The 20,194-nt window shown below is 45.6% G+C and overlaps 2 protein-coding genes across 2 annotated transcripts; one reads left to right on the top strand and one right to left on the bottom strand.

Annotated features, from left to right (window-relative positions):
- The first annotated feature begins 173 nt into the window (after positions 1 to 173).
- Positions 174 to 7,078, top strand: PSMC3 (proteasome 26S subunit, ATPase 3). The gene is made up of 12 exons (XM_017808586.1): positions 174 to 304; positions 394 to 474; positions 3,216 to 3,341; positions 4,098 to 4,202; positions 4,297 to 4,359; positions 4,821 to 4,958; positions 5,086 to 5,229; positions 5,451 to 5,599; positions 6,096 to 6,192; positions 6,340 to 6,485; positions 6,655 to 6,736; positions 6,859 to 7,078. The coding sequence occupies exons 1-12, from the start codon at positions 278 to 280 to the stop codon at positions 6,967 to 6,969; spliced, it is 1,269 nt and encodes a 422-aa protein (XP_017664075.1). The 5' UTR covers positions 174 to 277; the 3' UTR covers positions 6,970 to 7,078.
- A 428-nt stretch (positions 7,079 to 7,506) lies between these two features.
- On the bottom strand, positions 7,507 to 19,871 carry LOC108494268 (transmembrane protein 178B-like). Its single transcript, XM_017808610.1, has 4 exons — positions 19,482 to 19,871; positions 12,531 to 12,644; positions 11,273 to 11,410; positions 7,507 to 9,176 (listed from the first exon to the last, which is right to left on the bottom strand). Exons 1-4 carry the CDS (start codon positions 19,861 to 19,863, stop codon positions 8,932 to 8,934), a joined length of 879 nt encoding a protein of 292 aa, XP_017664099.1. The 5' UTR covers positions 19,864 to 19,871; the 3' UTR covers positions 7,507 to 8,931.
- Positions 19,872 to 20,194: the final 323 nt, after the last annotated feature.

Below are 20,194 nucleotides of genomic sequence, written 5' to 3'. Positions count from 1 at the left end.
GCCCCCGGATGGCGGCGGCGCCATCACTCAGCAGATTTGGGGACGGCACGTGACCCGCCGGCGGCTCCCGTCCCGCCCCGCCGGCAGATTCGGCACGTCCGCGCTCGGCGGGGCCGCGGGGCCGCGGTGCGGGAGGCGGCAGCGCCAAGGGAGAGAAGGGGCCGCGGGACCCCCGAGCCGCCCGTCCCGCCGCCTCCCGCCCTGAGCGGGCGAGGGCAGTGCGGAATCTGCCGCCCCGAACCCGCCGCGCGGTGCGCGTCCGCAGCCCGGCGGAAAAATGGCGTCGGTATGGGATGAGTCGGAGGTGAGGGACCGGAGTTGGGACCGGGGGCGGCGGGGATGGGGCTGGGGCGAGGCCGAGCCGAGGGTGACGCTGCCGTTGTGCCCCCGCAGGACGGCGTCGGCGAGGAGGTGCTGAAGATGTCCACGGAGGAGATCGTGCAGCGCACCCGCCTCCTCGACAGTGAGATCAAGGTAGCGGCCCGGGGCCGCCGCCGGGCCGGGGAGCGCGGCGGGGCCGGGCCGGGCCGTCCGGCCTTGGAAGCCTCGCGCTGTTGGAGCTCGGGGCGGGCTTAGCACAGCCGCGGGGCAGCGGAAAGTAAGACGCGGTTAACTAGATCGAGAACGGCAGATTGAGGAGTGGTGATTCTCGAGGGTAGAAACACTGGGAGAGCAAGCCCGGGGAAGCTGAGTGGGCGGTTGTTGTACACAGCCTTGGATGGTCTTGCCTGCCTCGTAGGCACAGGGGAGCGGGAGATCTCTTCTGTAGCCTGAGACACAAGTGGGATCATCGGGTAGTTCATGTTGGAAGGGACTTGAGAAGACCTCCAGGCCGAGCTCCTTTTCAAAGCAGGGTCAGCCGTAAGCCAGGCTGCTCAGGGCTTTATCCTGTTGAATCTTGAAAGCCTTTGAAGACAGATATTGCACCACTTCTCTGGATGTTCAGTGCTGCCACCTGAGAGACCTCGTGAGGATAAAGATTTGCTTTACACAGAGGCTGAGCGTCTCTTGTTTCAGTCTTTGTCTGTTGTCTCATTCATCCACTATGTACTCCTGTGAAGTGTCTGATTCAGTCTTCTTAATACCTTTCCCAGTAGTTCTCCAGCTGAACAAGCCCACTTCCCTCAGCTACTTCTCAGAGGGGCTGTGCTCCAGTCCCCTATCCATCTCGGTGGCTCTATGCTGAACTCAGTCCAGTTTATCAATGTCTTTACTGTATGGGGCGGGCCAAACTGGACTGAGTGTTGAGTAAAGGGGACTGATCACTTTTCTCCATCTACTGCCTTCACTCCTGTTAGTGCAGCCTGGGATGCTGTTTGCCACACTGTCAGAGTACATGGCTGGCTCCTGTTCACTTTGCTGTCAATGGACACCCCCAGGTCCATTTCCTCAGAGCTGGTTTCCAGCCAGCCAATCACCAGCCTGTGTCATTGCAAGGTGCACTTCTTTCCCAGATACTGGGCTCTGCATTTGTCCTTGAATTTTGTCAGGTTCCTGTGTGCCTGTTTCTCCAGTCTCTCAAGGTCCCTGTGAGTGGCAGTCCTGCCCTTGAGACTATGCCCATCAATTTGGTGTCATCTGCAAACATCATGATAATACACTCCATCTTCTTGTCTTGTTTATTCATTAAGATATTAACTAGATAGACCTGTATCAAGATAGACTCATTTTGCATAAAAGAGCACTTGTAACTTTAGTATACGTTTGTCTGCTGCCTGATGTTAGCAGTATTGAGATAAAATATTTCATAAATTCAGCAGAGCAACTTCATCTTATACTGCTTTAGGCTCCACAAGTAATTCTGACTTATTAACTTTCTTATTCTGTAAGGACAGTAAAGGTAAATGTGTGTCTTATTTTTAAATTACAGAATACAGTAAGGAGTAAAAGTACCCTTCTTCATTTTATAGTAAGAGCTTCATAATTGCAAAATGTTTATTGGCATCCTCCCATGCAGTTCTCCTTGAATGTTTCCTAGAGTCTTTTTTATTAAATCAAATTTATAAGTTTTTTTCATTTTTACGTAACAGATTCTGTATTGGCTCCTGTAAAAGTTTTGTCCTGTGAATGTGTTACAGCACAGTATTATGCTTAGGCATCAAGAGTTTTAAAAAGATACTTTCTCAGAGAAGAGTGGATTTCCCTGTGAAACAATTCAGGTGGGACCAGTTCTCCTGAGACCTCTTGGTGCTACAGTCACTTCAGTGGGGATCACAAACTGTGTTTTCAAACTGTATGACTAACCAGTAAAGAGAGGAAAACATGTGGGCATCACTCAGACAGCACTACAGAATACCTGTATTGGGTATGTTAGTTTTGAGTATAAATTTACTTACTGTTGGATGGTGAGTACAGAACTTCTTATAGGTTTTTTCCCTTACAGTTAGTAGAATCATAGTTTGGGGTGGAAGGGACCTCTAAAGGTCATCTAGTCCAACCCTCCTGCAATGAGCAGGGACATCTTCAACTAGGCCAGGTTGCTCAGAGCCCTGTCCAACCTGGCCTTGAACGTTTCCAGGAATGGGGCATCCACTGCCTCTCTGGGCAACCTGTTACAGTGTTTTACTAACCTCATTGTAAAAAAAATTCTTCCTTATATCTGGTTTAAATCTGCCCTTTTTAAGTTTAAAACCATTACCCCTTGTCCTATTGCAACAGGTCTTACTAAAAAAAGTCTGTTCCCATCTTTCTTACAAGACCCCTTTAAATACTGAAAGGCCACCATGAGGTCTCCCTGGAAACTTCTCTTCTCCAGGCTGAATCACAGAATGGTTTGGGTTGAAAGGGACCTTAAAGATCATCTAGTTCCAATCCCCTACAAAACATAACTGTAAAATAGGCATGTGTATATGGATGCCTGCATGTGTATATGTAGTTACCTGGGTACATATACATTAAAAAAATCACAACCAAACCACAGTTGCCTTGTCTGGGTCATATCGTTATCTAGGTCACATTGAAACCCAGTAAGCTGATGCATTGATCAGACTAAGGTGACACTGGGAAGAATTTCTCTAATTAGAGACCAGCCTGCATTCCTAACCCATTTTGGCTAATTTTCTGGGTTTTTGCTCTTTTTATATTACATTTCCCTTTACACCCACTGTTTCCTAAGATTTTAGTTTTTATAACTGTTTACTTTTTGGAATAATACATGAATTTTATCTTGTCTTCTGATACTATTTCTATTTCTTTTTTCTGTGTACCAATTCCAGATCATGAAGAGTGAAGTACTGAGAGTGACCCATGAGCTTCAGGCCATGAAAGACAAGATCAAAGAGAACAGTGAGAAGATCAAAGTGAACAAAACCCTGCCATACCTTGTCTCCAATGTTATTGAGGTGAGAGTGGTGGACTCTTCTGCAGTGACATGAGACTTGTGTGCAGTATATAGTGACAGGGAGAAAGGGAGGGGAGCTCAGCAGTGATACAGGACATGGAGTATTCTCAAACTACTGATGCTTCTGGAGCCAGGACTTTCAGGTTTTTCTGTTTGTGACCTGGAAGTGCACGTCACTTGCCCACTTCTTGTCTGGGTCATTCCTTAAGCTTTGGCTACTGTTCATCTGTATGTAGCAGCTATCAGAGGGTGACACAGCCCCACTAAGTGTAGACTTGGGCATGTGAAATTCTGTACGTGCTCTCTGAAACTTGTGACACAGCACATTTGTGACAAATGAAAGGCAGTGGCTCTATTACTACATCATATTCTTTTTGTAACTCAGTAATTTTTATTATAGGAAAAAAAATGCTGATAGTTTTCTATTTTTAAAAATGGGATTGGTTTGTACTACTGTTTTAAAACTTAATGAACTTAAAACTTAATGTGAGCTGCTTATGGGAGGAGGAATCACTGCCATTAGCTACTACTTTGTTCTGAACTTTGTAGCGTCTTTCTATGCATTGTTGTGTGCTGCTTCTTGAGGAAAGAAAGAAATTGATTTTTACAGGAGAGCTTTAATGCTTTCAGGATTCTACTGCTGATGGATGATGGAAAGTTTTACTTCTCCCACTCCATGTAATTTAGAAGCATTAATCCTGGGGTCATTCTGCCAGCCTGTTTACATTTTCATGAAGTCTTTCACTCTGGTTTTCAGCTGCTGGATGTTGACCCCAATGACCAGGAGGAGGATGGAGCAAACATTGACCTGGATTCCCAGAGAAAGGGCAAGTGTGCTGTGATCAAGACCTCCACACGTCAAGTAAGATCCATGTCCCCAGCCAGGTGTGAGGAGTGATGCAAAGCACCTTCTCTTAGTACATCTGGATTTGCTTACTTTGGTTTCTTTCCTACAGACATATTTCCTACCCGTTATTGGGTTGGTTGATGCTGAGAAGTTGAAGCCTGGAGACCTGGTGGTGAGTGATGCTGTTGTGATGGTTAGATATGATGGTAGTGAGAACATTGCATATGTCTTACCCTTTAGAAAGGAAACAAATCTGCCCATGTTTTCCCAAGACCATTTCTTTACTAAAATTTTATTAGAAAGATATTATGGGTTCAGTCATATTTGTAGTATAGAAAAGTAGTTTAGGATGTGTGTTCTTTACACATAAAAGTAGGTGCTGAAAATTCAGAGATCATCTAGTAAATTTTCTAAACCTAGTCTTTTGTATTGTAAGTAATTTGGACCACTCTTTTAAAATGTGGTAGGTTAACTGTGGTATTGTCCGCTGTGCCAAGCTGTGGTGATTTGTTGAGCACCAGTGTCAAAGCTGGTTATTCCTGCATCCCTGAGGTCTAGTAAATCATCTTTGATTGCATGTTTATTAATTGCTATCTGAAGGGCCTGTTAAAAGCAAAGCACTTGTGTTTACAGGGGGTGAACAAAGACTCTTACTTGATCCTGGAGACTCTGCCTACTGAATATGATTCACGGGTGAAAGCCATGGAGGTGGATGAGAGGCCCACAGAGCAGTACAGTGACATCGGGGGGCTGGATAAACAAATCCAAGAGGTGATACTTAATGTATAGTTTCTGGTGTGATGGAGGACAACAGTCTTTGAAATTCAATTTAAAAGCAGGCAGCCTGGATCTGTGGAGAAGAATGGGTTTATGTATTAATGTTTTTCTTTTGCTGTAGCTCGTGGAGGCCATTGTCCTGCCAATGAATCATAAGGAGAAATTTGAAAATTTGGGTATACAGCCACCCAAAGGAGTGCTTATGTATGGGCCACCAGGAACAGGGAAGACACTTTTAGCTCGAGCCTGTGCTGCCCAGACCAAGGTAAAAGGAACCTTTGAAAGTGTGTGCTGCTGTAGAATAGTACCTGACAAAGAATATGAACACCTCCAAAGAGAGAGGGGTCATACATACAAATGGGTGTTACAAAGGCTGAGATTTTCTTTTCTGTTTGCTTGCTTGCTTGTTTTAATTAAGGGCTTCTTATAATACTCGTAACTGACCCTATTGAGAAATGAGGTATAGGATTCTCTTTCACTTCCCAGGCTACGTTCCTGAAGCTTGCGGGTCCACAACTTGTGCAGATGTTCATTGGTGATGGAGCTAAGCTGGTACGCGATGCTTTTGCTCTCGCGAAGGAGAAAGCTCCTTCCATCATCTTTATTGACGAACTGGATGCCATTGGCACTAAAAGGTGAGGTGTAGGCCATGTTGTAAAGCTCTTGGGAGCAGCTCCCTTTCTCTTTGTATGTGAGCGGAGCCTAGCTTAAAGCATGGTCTACTCAGAAACAAGAGTGTAAACACAGTTGCACATAGCAGTTGCCACAATCCTTGAGCTCACGAGTGACATTCATGAGACTTGATATCTATCTGATAGTCTCTTGCTGTATAAAACTGTTTTGTGATCACTGCAGCAGGCACCTGGAGATGTTCAGCCTCCTTTACTACTTGGGCCTGGGCAGCATAAGCCACATTCAGCTCTAAGGACTGAATAAGACTCAGGTGCTGCTGACAGTTATTCTAGTTGCAGTCCTCATCATGGTAGGACTCCTTGTAGTTTCAAGGAGAAATTTGGAAGCCCTTGGCCAAGGACTATGAACTACAGTCAGTCTGTCTTTTGATGTGATAGAAAACATAGGGACAGGTTGGTCAGGTTCATGCTGATAGTTTTACCCTTGTTTCGTCCTCAGGTTTGATAGTGAGAAGGCTGGTGATCGGGAGGTGCAGAGGACCATGCTGGAGCTGCTTAATCAACTTGATGGTTTCCAGCCCAACACGCAAGTCAAGGTTGGGATCTGGCAGGGAGTGCTGCTGAGGTCCAGGGCACTCTAGCAGGGGATGGAAATGATGTCCAGGGAAGAAGCTTGTTGGATCCTTGGGGAGAAGAGGCCTGTTCTCCAGGTGCCTCACACTGATGATCCTACTTCTACTTAGGTGATTGCTGCAACCAACCGGGTTGATATCTTGGACCCAGCTTTGCTCCGCTCTGGACGATTAGATCGGAAGATTGAGTTCCCAATGCCTAATGAGGAGGCCAGAGCCAGAATTATGCAGATCCATTCACGCAAAATGAATGTCAGGTATGGCCTTCTGGGGCTATGTTTGTCACTCACAGTGGTACCTCAGGGCTGAGAAGCAGTTGGCAGTCACTTGTTGAGAGCTCACTGTTGGGTTAAGGAAACTCCCTGCCTTGCTTTTTTTATTTGGTACATGTTTAGACTTTTTTTTCCCCTTTTCTGCTCATATCAGCCCTGACGTGAACTATGAGGAACTGGCTCGCTGCACAGATGATTTCAATGGAGCCCAGTGCAAGGCTGTGTGTGTTGAAGCGGTAAGTACTCCTCTACAGCAGCCAGCACTGATGGGAGGGAAATGTGAAAGCTAATGTGGCGTAATTACTTGGAACTGATGTGGTGCTCACATTCCCTTTCTAAATACTGTCTCGCTGGGCAGGGCATGATTGCTCTCCGCCGTGGAGCTACGGAGCTCACCCATGAGGACTACATGGAAGGAATCCTGGAGGTTCAAGCAAAGAAAAAAGCCAACCTGCAGTACTATGCCTGATCTCTGCCCAGTCAAGGTTGTGGCCTTGGCAGAGGACAGGACTAGACTGGACTGTATCACTTACTTTCTGTCTGGAAAAAATAAAGCATTTTTTCCCTTTAAAAACTAATCCGTGATGTGTTGGGGCTGTCACCCTTGCTCGGTGATTCTACATTTGTATAAGGGAGGTTAACCTCCTGTCCATGGTGCCCATTATGCTGCTTTTGGACCGTCCTGTTAGAAATGGATTAAATCCTGCTCTGCTACTTCTGGATGAGGACCAGCAGGTTATACTGCAGTAAGTGTTCTTTGACATTGATGAGCTGCAGCTCAGACAGCATCCCCGGTTTCTACCTGTGCAGCCAGTGAACATTCTACAGCTTTGTTAGTGTTTGAATATTTTGAACTAACCTGCATTTTTCAAGGGAGAAGTGAACACAATTCACATATAAATGATGTTTGAACTTAACTCTGGAAGCTTTAACACCATTGCTGGTATGTATGTGAGCTCTCTGATGAATCAGTCTGGTGATTAGTCATAAAGAATTCAAGGGTCCATCCACTGAGCAAGTCTTTCAGTACTTTTAATGCCAGTTGAGAATTACAACTTCCATTTAAAAATTACACTTCTCATAAATACACTGACTTTAGCATTAAGTATCTTACATGCCACTGTATTGTATTTTAAATACAATGTAAACATGTCCAAATGCTGGCCATCTCATCTTTACCTGTGCAGTTTTTGGACGCTTGGGAGAGGGGCAGGGATGTGAGGGGGGAAAAAAAAAATCAATGAACGAAAGAAAAATGCACCCCAAAGTACTTTGGCTGATGTTCCTGAGTTAGCCCTAGTACTTCTGCTGGTACCAAGGTCCTTAGTGTCATTTTGGAGGGGGATCTTGTTCCAGCAGAACATGCGTGTTCTTGACACACTGCTCAGGAGGCATTTGACATTAGAAAGGGTGAGTGGAGAAGTGAGCAGAAGCCACACGTTCCTGAGGAAAGTACATTGCGGTTCCTTTGGACGTTAGTATTAGAGGGGGCTGTACATCTGCTATTTTAGCAGTACTGTTACTTGAGCTTGGGGAGAATTACTCATCTCCTTTCACAGAACAGGAGTGCACCCACAAGATAGTTAGAGGGTGAAGGTTGATCCTGGCAGCTCAAACTGTGACATATTTTGAGAAACATACCCTGGCCTCTAGTGGAACAGTTATAAGCTGCATGTTACATACATCTCCCCATTAAAAAAAGGGTATGTTAGTTAGCCAAATAAGTAACCTTACCTGTGTAAGAAGCTGAGAAAAACTTTCCCCTCCTTTCCTAAAGCCGGTAAGTTTTCTTGGAGTCTTGCCGCTCAGTTACAGCTGGCTCCTTTTCAAAACAGCTTTAGTAGTGAGTAAATAGATGATACCACAGCAAAGAATAGCACAGGTTTCTGATTTAAATGAATTAATACTAAGAATGGGCTAATTCTTTGGCCTAAACCTCGGCTTAGATCAAGGTTCTTTTGGGAAAGGATGGCCTGAGCCAACACTAGACACGCCTGTTGCAAAAGTGTTCAAGCCAACTTCACTTAGCTCCTTGCCCTAATTTGGGTCTGAATTACACAGACCTGCAGCAATAGAGTTGGTGCGTAAACATCCCTTACAACTGGACAATAACAGGACCATGGAGGTACAGTTCAAAAAACAGCACAAAAAAAGACACAGCCTTGGACTTAATCCCTTGTAAACAGAAAAAAAACAAATTGAAAGAACTGTCCCCCTTAAACCATCAATGATCAAGTTGCCCATAATTCAAACCTGGAGTTACTTGCAATGTCCATGTCTGCGACTGGAGGCTGTAGCAGCATCCCAGAGGCTGGTGTTTCAACAGCTATGGCACTGCTCTCCACGTGCCGACATGCCACCTCTTCCTGGTGTTAACCCACAGCTCTGCCCAGGCTGCACTTTCCAGAGTCTCTCCTCACTTCCTCCAGGGTCACACAGCCCCGTTTTCTTGTCTGGGTTTTTGTACGGATGCTCGGGAAGTGTTGAGTGATGGGGCCAATGTGCAGAGGAACCCAGCCAGCAGGGTGAGGCCCAGCCCTCCCCAGGCACAGAACATGGACCAGCCATAGCCATGACTGATGTCCTCTGGCAGCCCATAAACGTAGCGAGGATAGCGAGATAACTCAAAATTGATCCCAGCTACGCATGTGCAGAGTGAGATGATACAGCATGTACCTGCAGGAGAAAAGCAAGAGGGTTCTACACTGCCCTCAGACAGGTTAATTATGCACTGGGTTTTTAACCCTAGGTATTTTCAGTCATGAATTTTCAAAATCAAGAATTGCCCTCGGTTTTTTTCTTCAGTCCTACCAGTCATTCTTATTATAAGGCAGAGAAAAAAAAAAAAAGGGAAAATATGTAGGACTGCAGGATACCTTGATTCACAAATAACCAATATTGTCTTAGCACCTTCTGTTGCAATTTTGAACTCAGTCATGTATAGTTCACCGACTAATGTCATCAGGTTCCAGACAGTACCCGAGCAGATTCTCCTATAGAAGGTTAATACTGAATTCCAGGGCTGCAAGTGCAGCACTGCTTGGTTTCTACCAGGAACACCCATACTTCTGCCAGCTGTACCCTAGGCCCATAGAGAATGCCCAGGATTTTGTCATCTGCTACACATTCACTAAACACCTATATAGAGGAAGAAAAAAATCATAAGAAACATGATGCAAGGCACTCGAGTATGTCTAATATGCACTGGTACACTAGTCTTGAGGTGATCATTTTATTCTCTCCAGCTGTACATTTATGTCTAAATACTAATGACAGCTCTTACTGCTGACAGCATGCCCATTGCACTAAGTGCAAAAGCACTTGAAGGGGACCCAGTCTACCTCTTCCACTTACAATACTTTACTCGTTCACTGCTGTGCAATAAAGAAACTAAAATGTTCCCAAGGAAACTGCAGTTAAGCAGCACATAAGATTACCAAGGACAGCACAAGCCTAACTTCCAGCCTTTCTAGCATCACACCATGTCAGCGGGGTGGGTTTTGTGCAGCCTTCAAAATACTCCTTGAGAAGGCTTGTCTATGGCAAGGGAAGATTTCCCCACACATCCCACCCCAAAAGAGACACCAAACCAGCGTCACACCTACTTTTTCAGGTGATAGAGATGCTGTTAACCAAGAAGTTCCTTGCTTGTAGCCATTATAGATGCTGACACTGGGCCTCTAGGGTAGCAGGTCTGGCTTTTAGGTAATTTGCAATTTTTCATACTTGAAAATTGCATATTTACTGTTCGCACCCCACCCTTGGAGCATCTCAGTACCTCACCCAGTACCTCACCCTTTTGGTACACTTGTTGTTGCTACTAATAATAATAATGGCCAGTCTTCGCGAGCGAAGATTTGGGAAAGGTCATTGACCCTTCGAGCCTGTGCAGTGGATTTTTTTAGGTGAGACACAGCGTGCGCTGAACTGAGCCCACCCTTTAATCCTGAGGTTCATCTGCCGGGGCCGAGTGAAACTCGGACAGTGGCAGTGAGGGTCTCAGAACGTAGGTTTGTTTAGAGTGACCTTCTCTTAGATGGATTGCCTCACAGGGCTAACGAGCTCCATCTGCCCGGGGGGCTGGGAATCGAACCCGGGTCGCAGTGGTGAGAGTCCTGCACCCTAACCACTAGACCACCAGAGGCCCCTGTTGCTACTATGTCCCTTTCAAATGAAGATAAAATACTGACAATTTTTAAGCTGAACAATCAAAGAAAGGTTTTCAGAAAAACCTCTGGCCACTCAGAAAGTCTGCTCCCAGCCAGGACAAACAGATTTAACACACCTGGCAAGCACTAAGTTCATGTCCTTATCACTGGACCAATGTTCTCCCAGGCTTGGCTGGGTTTGGACTTCATCATTACACTTCATCTTTGAGTATCAGAAAGGTGCTCCAAATCAAATTGTTTGTTTGTTTGTTTGTTATGATTCCCTAGGGAAAACTGAGCTGAGCTGTCTGACAGGAGCCACAGGCTGCACATTTGGAGCATGAAAGAAGACAGTGCTCATTGTGCACATGGTCTGTGGGGCTACACACCAGCTCTCTAGAGCTGAAGGCTCATACACATACATTGGGGTCTACTCAGAAACATGCAAATACCCATGCAATCACAGATCCTGCCCACTGCTGGAAGTAGTAACTGCACTGTGCTGACGGTTTGCTGCACTAAATAATTTTGCTGCTTCGTGTGGTTGCTGTGGGCTAATTTGACTTTTACAAGCCAGTAATACTGAATGTGGTAACTTGAGGAGCAGAAGCAAAAGGCCCTCACCTCCCATTAGGAAGAGCAGCCCAGCCACATACTGCATAAGCTCCTGCTGTTTGCAGCAGCCCAGCACACCAATGATCCACCCAAACAGGATGATGGAGACTGCCATGCCAATGAAGCCAGCTGTCATCCTCCGCAGATCTGAAGAAAGAGAAAGGAGAAAAGCAAGAAAGAAGACATGAAGATGGTGGCACCTAGACAGGACAGCCAGGGGAGAGTCCAGGCAGATGTAGATTTACTGGTTCTAAAGTTTATACTTCACCCATGGATTCCTCCTCCTGTAGCTTCTTTGAGATAGTTTGCCCAACATGGGATAGAAGGGGTGTATTATGAACTCAGCACTATGCTAATACTGCAGGGGCTTTTTTTATTTTTTTGGTGTAGTGTCTTTCTTTGAGATAGAGTTTGCTGGAGGAATGTCTGCTGAAAATAGAAACAAAAGAAGTGAGAGGGGACACTGAAGAGAACTAAAGGACTAGTGCATGGAAGGCAACGTGAACTGAAAAGAGGAATAGTGGGAGGACCAAAGCAGACAGAAGATCAGTACAGTATTATGGGAACAACTCCAGTAACAAGCTCTAAAAAAAAGCTTGGGTACCAGTGATATGAAGAGCACTTAGTCATCCATAGTAAAATTGCTGTTCTTGTCTCCTCTAGTTCAGTTTCTAGCTGAAATAAGATTTCCTTGGCACGGACTCTCACATGACAGGGGCTAGGCTGAATTATGTGAGGCAATAGAAAAAGAAAAAAAAAACAGAAAAGCAGGAGCAGAAAAAACTGATTAAATGATTCTCAGTCACAGGCTACAGGTCAGTTATCTGTGTGGGAAGGACTTGGGCATAAGGCAGGTTGTGGGTCAGGTGCTAGTAACAAGAGGTTGAAAGGACAAACGGAGATGTACCCTAAAATAGTTTGTCACCAGGGGGTTGCACCAGGTCACCAGGTGCACACAGAAAAATGCAACAAGGTCTATACAGTGATGCAGCACCTTTGCTGTAAGCCAGCTAGGACCTGTCTGTCCCCAGATCCACCTTGCAGCACACTCCACACACACCTGCATTCCTGAATTCACAGCTTTAAGACCCTCCAAACCTCACGTCCCCTTCCAATTATACTGTCGGCTGCTTGCACTTCCTCACTAATAAATGTGTATTTATGCTTAGAGCCCAGTGACAGCCAGGTGACTCAGAGCCCTCACTTGGCATCGCTTTAAGGCATGAAGTAATCCAAACAGTCTTGTACACTACTTTGGGTTACTTACGGAGCGCATGCCACTCATCCTGCCGGATTGTGTTTGTGATGTTGACAGGCAAGTTGCGAGGCAGAGAGCTGGAGGTGTAGTGGTACTTCACAGCAGTGCAGCGCTGGATAACTCCTGTAAAAGAAATATCAGTGTGAAACAGCATGAAAGATCTGTGCCTTGCACTTGCTGTTGAGTTGGCTGGCCCAGTAGAACTTACACAGGGGAAGCTTTAGTTCAGTAACAGAGCAAATGTAACCAAAAAAGAGTTTCAAAAGTTTACTTCAAAGGCTTTGGGATTAGGAAGGGAGGGAACCTGCTACAAAGAAACACCAGCAAAGAAGAAACTAGGTGCTGATCCCGGGAAGCTCCAAGAAGCAATAGCTAAAGTAAACATTAAGGACAGTGACCAAAAACATCTCCAGAAGCTTCCTAGAGGAACTGCTATGGGATGTCTCAGGACACAAGAATGTGTCTAAGTACCAAGAAGACTTGTTTTGTCTCTAAGACAGAGTTGAACCACTTTGAAAATTTTGAATGAATGCTGGGAAGTGAACTGCATGGGAGAATCATTTGAATTCAGCCCAATAGTCTTTGCTTTATTTTCAATGAACAATAGTACCCAGGTAGGCTTGTTTCCACTATAGCTTAAAGAAAAGTGTACCCCACATGTAAATGTGAACATACAAGCATGCTCTTCTTGAAAGGGACTTTCAGTCCAGAAAATGGGAGAGAATAAACATGGATGGTGGGATAGAATTGAACAGCTAGAAAGATAAAAGAGCTAAATAGTACAAAAAGTTCCCCTTAAACAGAATCACAGAATCACAGGGTCATTACTGCTATTTAAATGTTGGGGCAGAAGAACCAATCAAAACCAATGAGTTGGCCAGTGAGCTAATTAAGCTGGTGAACAATCACTAGCATAGAGCTGCAAACTCAGTGATCAGCTTTGTAAAAGACACCAGAAAACCCAGGAGAAGCAGTGGGCTTTGTGCAGCTCCCGCAGCAATGAGAAACATGATTTTGTTCTCTAACGATGTTTACTGGGACTGTACTGACCTGGTTTCTGCAAGGACTTGCAAAGAGGAAACCCCTGTTTCACAAGATTAGGAGTTGCACGCAAGAGACCCAGCCAATCCAGCCATCAGGCCAGGATGGGAAAGGTGATCTGGGTTTCCCCCCATTTCAAGCACGCCCCCACCCTCAGATGTGCTTCCCACCACACCCTTCCCCTGCTGTCACTCCCTGACACTTCCCCAACACCACAGAGCGCTGGCAGGGAGACACGATACATGGAGTTCTGCCCTTCACCTTAAGCCATTCTCCACTATGCTGTGGAGCAGAGCTCCCTCTTTGCACTTAGGACAAGTGTCTAGAGCCGCCTGAGCAAATGATCAGCAAGACAACCCAGTGACAGAGTATGCCAGTTCACTTGCAAAGGCTATAGATATTAAGTTAAGAATTAGGCCATAAGCAGCACATCACAGTATCTAATTAAATGTCATTGTAACTGCTGACTGAATTCAACTTCAATATTGACATGATTTACATGTGTTGTAGAGAAATATGTATTCAGAACAAACTAATGACACCAGATTTCAGATTACAATGCACTGGACTCATTAAAATATGATCTATGCACTTACATATTCTGATTATAAAAGTAGCATACACGAAGCAGTCTTTTTTCATAAGAGCAAGGATTACTATTTTTATACTTCATTAAAGAAAAAGCAAAGACTAGAGATGTACATCCCTCATGATCAAAGCTATGGACTCCTCAGCTAAAACATCACTGAGAAAAATACTTGCTCTGTATAATTCCAAGAGTTTAACATGTAAACTTAAACTAAAATCTCTTCACCTTCCTATATAAACCTGGTTACTCAGCAGTTTTTGAATATCAATTCATTCTGCCTTTGGTTTAGAAATTATACTCCTTTCTTCCCTGTAATTCAAAGTGCTAATTTTATGTAGGTAGCACATACAGTTATACTAAAACAGCAAGTTTGCAAAACAAAGAGCTCAGGAGTTCACAAATTTTAGGGTTTTTGCTCAGCACTGATCTCTAATTCACAGGCTTGGTGATGGCCTTTGGACTACACCAGCACAAGCCATTTTTCTAACAAGATTCCCATTTCCCTCTAAGCAGAGGCTGGACCCACTCTAGTGTGAGTCACCATAAGCAAAACAAGACAGGCTTCTCTATGTAGGTCTGCTAAAAAAGCTGAAATAGGCAGGCAAGAGTTAGGGGATCTGGGAAGCAGTGAGGGGGATCTCTCGGTTGAATACCTACCCACTTTCTCACAGAAAACCATAACATGCACCCAGGCAATCTTCAGTAGCCAGATTTTGCATCTGCAGTCACTAGTTCATGTTTCCCATTTTCTGAGACAATCTCTAGGTCTCATTTGCAGAGACGCCATGCATTCAGTTATGGCCAGGTACTCCACAGGGCTGTATTTAAAGTCATATAACACCTTGTTCTCTAAGTACTCAAGAAAAAAAAAAAGTAAAAATCAAAATCAGGTCTGCAGTCTCAAAATTATTGTGAAGTCAAAGGTATTTCAAAGGTACTCTAATAAGTCCTTTGACCTGATCCCTTACATACCTCAAATTGCAGTCTATAGAATAGGGACAGCATCCTGCCCTCCATTTCAGAAACCTGCTAGCAAAGTGATTTCCCTTTTTTTTAATAATACAGTGAGACAAGCACCATAAGAAAGCCTGCCAAAATTAAAACCTTTGCCTTCAGGCAAGGGCTCGAACAGAACAGAGTCACGTGGTGATCAACAAGTAAGTAAGCGTTGTATTTTTTGGCACACAAGTAAATTAAGAATGCAGGACAGAAGGGGGCAGGTGCTCATGTCGTTAGCTTACCATAAAGCACATGTACAAGAAAAAGATTAGATAGACAGCCTGATCCCAGCATTTCTAAGGGGTCTTAAAAGAACAGTGTGAAAATTGCACAATGTGCATTTTACTTGTGCAATTTTCTTGATTAAAAGATAAATATGAACTGCAATGAACTCCATCCAGCAGTGTCACACTGACACTTTAATGGCCAAACTACATGCCTGTGCCTTCTCACAGCCAACATTGTTTCTAACACCTTGTCCTCAATGTGGTTTTTTTACCCTTCAAGATTACAAATGCAGACAGGTTCCCCTCCCACAGCCTTTGGAACTCACACAACCCAAAATAGTACATGTGAGTGTCCCTGAACGAGTCCTTTCTCCTGACTGAATATGAAGGCTGGGATATATCAGAAGATGCTGGCTAAAATAGCTAGATACCTAGGCAGAGCACAGGTCCCTTGTTCCTAAACCGCCAGAAACCTGGAAACACAGATGCAGGCCTGCTGTGATACATTCAGTTTGTAATCCTGGGCTCAGTGCATCCTGACTTTCTCTCAATTTAGTTTTTGTTTCTCTCCAACTTTGAAACATGAGTTTTCTTCTCTTTATTGCCTATGTTCCAGTTACAAGGAGGAAATGAGGGGTTCTCATTTTCAGTTCTGCTATGTGGCCCAGTCCTATCTTAGAGCAGTTTGACTCTCACACAGCTGGGAGAGACCCTCTCCTGACCATGAGCAGCCATGGGCAGTTAACAATTCATTACCACATGAGGTCTGGCCCTCCCCTCCCTTATGCCCAGGACTAAGTGGCCACTGAAGCTCCCTGGCGTATTCCTACCATTTCTGCCCAAGACTGTGAGGAGCATCACAGCTATGGGTTCACTCTGTCCACATCGGCACCCAAGGGCCACCAGATCAAATAAATCAACTTTCCTTTAAGATAGCATGGTAATTTTTACAGATCACACTTACTGACAGATCATACTTACCAAGGACCATGACCAAACAGACTGAGTTTATTAAACATGCCACTATAGTAGATCGTCTACAGACCTCACAGTCAATCCTCTAATTCTTCCAATTTATCATCAGTTGGAAAGAATAGGAACAGTACGGACACCAGGACTGAGCAGTTTTCTCTCAAGGGCCTCATTACTGCCACAAACTGTTGTGTTCCTCTGCTTAAGCATCCAGTGGTTCTCCTCACTTTCTCAGCTACATAATGGCAATCTTTTCTGCCCAGTCTATGTGAGATGTACCAGTCCCATCCCAGAGACCTTTCAGAGCAAGCTTGAAAAGCAATAAAATCCCCAGTTTATCAACAGTGATGAACCTTTTCTTTTTACTTCCTTCAATTTAGTGATGTTAAAATGCATGTTTTTCAAACCCACCAAGTTATCCAAAGCAGCCTGTTAGAATGGATCTCTCCTAACTAATCATTTTCTACTGTCACCATTTTGTAAGCAACACTTTTTTATTCCAATAGGTAGAGAAAACCTCTAAACAGGATATAATAAATCCCTGTAAGACCTCACTACTTAAAAATACTCCATGCAGAAGGTTTTTGTTGTAGCACCAGTTATCCAATGTGTAATCCACGTAGCATAGGCTAGAAGATGATGTATTACTCAAGTTCTTACACTCATAGAGTCCCTCCTTACACACATAGGTCCCTGTAATTTCCCCATCAAGTGGTTCAGTTCTCTGGCTGCTATCTCTTACTGACTGCTAATCTCCATTTCTCCCATGTGGTTTGTACATTATTTCTTCTTTTGCCTTCTTAATTGTATTTTTAAAATGAAAAAAAGATATTTTTTCACAGTTCCAAAATGGTGATTCTGCATTTTAAGAAAAATCCCACACATCATTCCCGTCTTAAGTTTAAACATCTCCCACCTCTCAGTTTTGAGCTACATTTTTTGACTTCTGCCTTTTCATTTTAAACATATGAAGTAAATATATTTTACTTTTTTTAATATTTATTTTAGATATATAAATGGATGCATGCATATGCATCATTAGCTACAATGCTCAAGTATGAAAGTTTCCACAGAACCATTTTGTATAAATAGCAGCAAATAAATACAGGACTAAAAATCCATCCAATTATCTAAATGGATAAGAGTATTTATGGACTTAGTAATTTATTCAGAATTCAAGATAGACACAGAAAGAAATCTTATTCTAGAGAGAGTAAGAAAATGGAGAGTATAAACCCAAACCAAAATTACCACAGGAGTGTGAGAAAAAGAATTTACTCCTTTGTCACTAAAAGCCTATAAAAATCTACAAATTAAGAAATACTAGGAATATAAGAAGGTATCACACATCATCAAAGAGATAGCTGAAAACTTAATGCAAATCAAGGAGGAAGTAGGACTTTCAGAGGTGCACAGTAGTGATCTTCAGTCACATCAGGGAAAAAACACCTGTTTTTTTCTTTTTGGAAGGCCTAGATCTAGTATCATGCTTGAGAGAACAACTCAGACGCAGCCACACCTGACCGTCAGTTGGAAAAGGCTGCTTAATCACAGTTGTCAGAGAAAAAGACAGACACAGCAGGAACAAGGAAAGGCTGCTAGTAAAGGAGGTCAGGGGAAGGGATAAGAGAGTCATATCTATTTAAAGATCTTGTTCTATCAAAACTATTATTAATAATTTCCCTCTATAAGATGACACATAAATCTTTATAGTAGCAACTGCAGACCTAATAGGCAAAGAATATGAGGGAAGCAAGGCTTGTAGGGAAAGGTAAGGTCTGTTTTTAGAACAGCTGAAAAAAAAAGAAATAAAGTAGAAAGAAAACCTTTTGGATTTAGAGTCCTTACAGTTTTACACATCAGACCCTGAGGAAGATAATTCACCATCCTGTAATGCCCTCGTGCATGTAGAAAGCAGACTCTGACTGTTGAGGTGTTGGAAAAACATCTCTGAAACAGAAGTATTGAGGACCAAACTAGTATTCCTCCCATTCCTTCCCCCCATCTAAGCTAATCTCAATGGGAGCTGAAAGCATTTTGCTTGATGTGAAGCAAAACAATAGATAAATATTTTACATGACAGCCACAATTAATAGGAAGAAATTAAAGAGCTGCCTTTTAGTGAAAGGAGCTCAACGTGGAAATAAAAAAATGAAAACACATAAAAAGAATCCTAGGAGATTAAATGGAGAAAGAAGCTAAGCACACAGCACTAGACTTTCTAGAAGTAAGAGTCACTGCTGTGCATTGGAAAGAAGGGACAAAGACGAGCTAAGATTCACAGTGCCAGTCTATCCAGCCTCTGCTGTGCAGGACTGGCGTCACAGTTGGAAGCCAAGCCGAAAACTGCACTCGTTTTCTTAAGATAGCATTTCCATTTTGTGCCTCAATGGAAGCACTTCTCCCAGTTCCTCTTCTTCCTGTGCTAATACGTACCTGCGGGAACAGTAAATGCTGTTATCTATCATTAACCATACGTAACCCATTGGCTTCATGGGTCAGCCCGCTACATTATTTGTACCATCAAGTGCAGGAATTTTATTCATGCTTCGTGGCCTGCTTGGCTTTGTAGTATGTGCCACAATAGTAGAAGATCCACAGCTTTCTCTTCTGTCACCCTGGGGACCCTGAGTGACATCCATCACCACAAAAGCCTGGCAATCTATTGCGGCAATGAGAACTCCCCGCTGCTAGAAGAGGAACAACAGGTCCCTTTCACCTTGCTGTAAAAATCACAGCACTATGAACGATACTGCACATTTCTCAGCACTCAATAAGAAGAAAGTGCCAGGATTAGGAGGACGCCCACCGAGACCACACTCGAGAGTCAGGCCCTGCACTGGGCCCCCGAAGGGGCTCTCCGAGGACATGGTTCCACCCAGCACTGCAGCATTTTAAGCAGAGGGAGGCGCACAAAACCGGGATAGGGTCAGGGCCACGCTCGCCGCTTCCCGCACGCCAGGGACACCCGGAGCCACGGGGCTGGCCGGGGCTCCGTCCGCGCTCTCCCGCCGGCCCGTCCTCGCCGCAGCAGCGGCAGCCGCGGCCCCGCCCGCAGACCCGGCGCCCCGGCGGGGACGCGCTCAGCACCACGGACAGCGGCGGGGCCGCCACCGCCCCCCGCCCCCGCACCTTTCCGGATGAGCTCCTCGCTGTCCGGCTCGTAGCCCGCGCGGTGGCAGCGCCTCCAGAGCCCCGAGACGGTGGAGTTGAAGCGGCGGCCGCAGTGCGAGTCCAGCGCGGCGGAAGCGGCGGCGGCTGGGGCGGGGGCCGGGGGCCGCCCGGGCAGGAGCGCCCGCGGGGGCCGGGCGCGGAGCGGCAGGTGCGAGCTGGGCGCCGACATGGAGCCGGGCGGGTCGCTGCGCTTGTGGCCGAAGCCGCGGCAGCGCTCGCGGTGCCGCCGCGCGTCCGTCTCGTACCAGGAGTCGGTGCCGATAGCCACGGCCAGGAGGGCGAGGGCGGCGGCGGCCAGGAGCAGCCCGGTGCCGCTCAGCGCCTGAGCCGCGGCCGCCATCTTACCGCGCCGGGGGTGGCAGGGGCGGGCGCTTCCCTGCAGCCCTACTGGGGCCGCCGCCCGCGGCACCGCCCCCGGAAGGGACACCAGGCCAGCGCCCCCCGCGCCCCGGCACCGCGCCGAGCTCCCTGCTGTACCGGCGTATCCACCCCCGGGGCCCTCCGGCCCGGGCTCGAGGGAGTCCCGGACGCCGACCCCCGCCACAGCATCGGGCTCCTGCTCCGCAGACCGAGGCCCCCTCCCTTGGCGGAGTCCCTGTCCCGCCCCCGGCAGCTACCAGGGGATGGATGACCGGGGGAAGGGGTGAGCGGAGCCCCCGACCCTTTCCGCG

The sequence above is a fragment of the Lepidothrix coronata genome, unplaced genomic scaffold (genome assembly GCF_001604755.1).
Source record: "Lepidothrix coronata isolate B3197 unplaced genomic scaffold, Lepidothrix_coronata-1.0 Scaffold1, whole genome shotgun sequence".
Classification (NCBI taxonomy): Eukaryota; Metazoa; Chordata; class Aves; order Passeriformes; family Pipridae; genus Lepidothrix; species Lepidothrix coronata.
The sequence above is the reverse complement of the archived record's forward strand: the minus strand, read 5'-3'. Positions and strand labels throughout refer to the sequence as shown.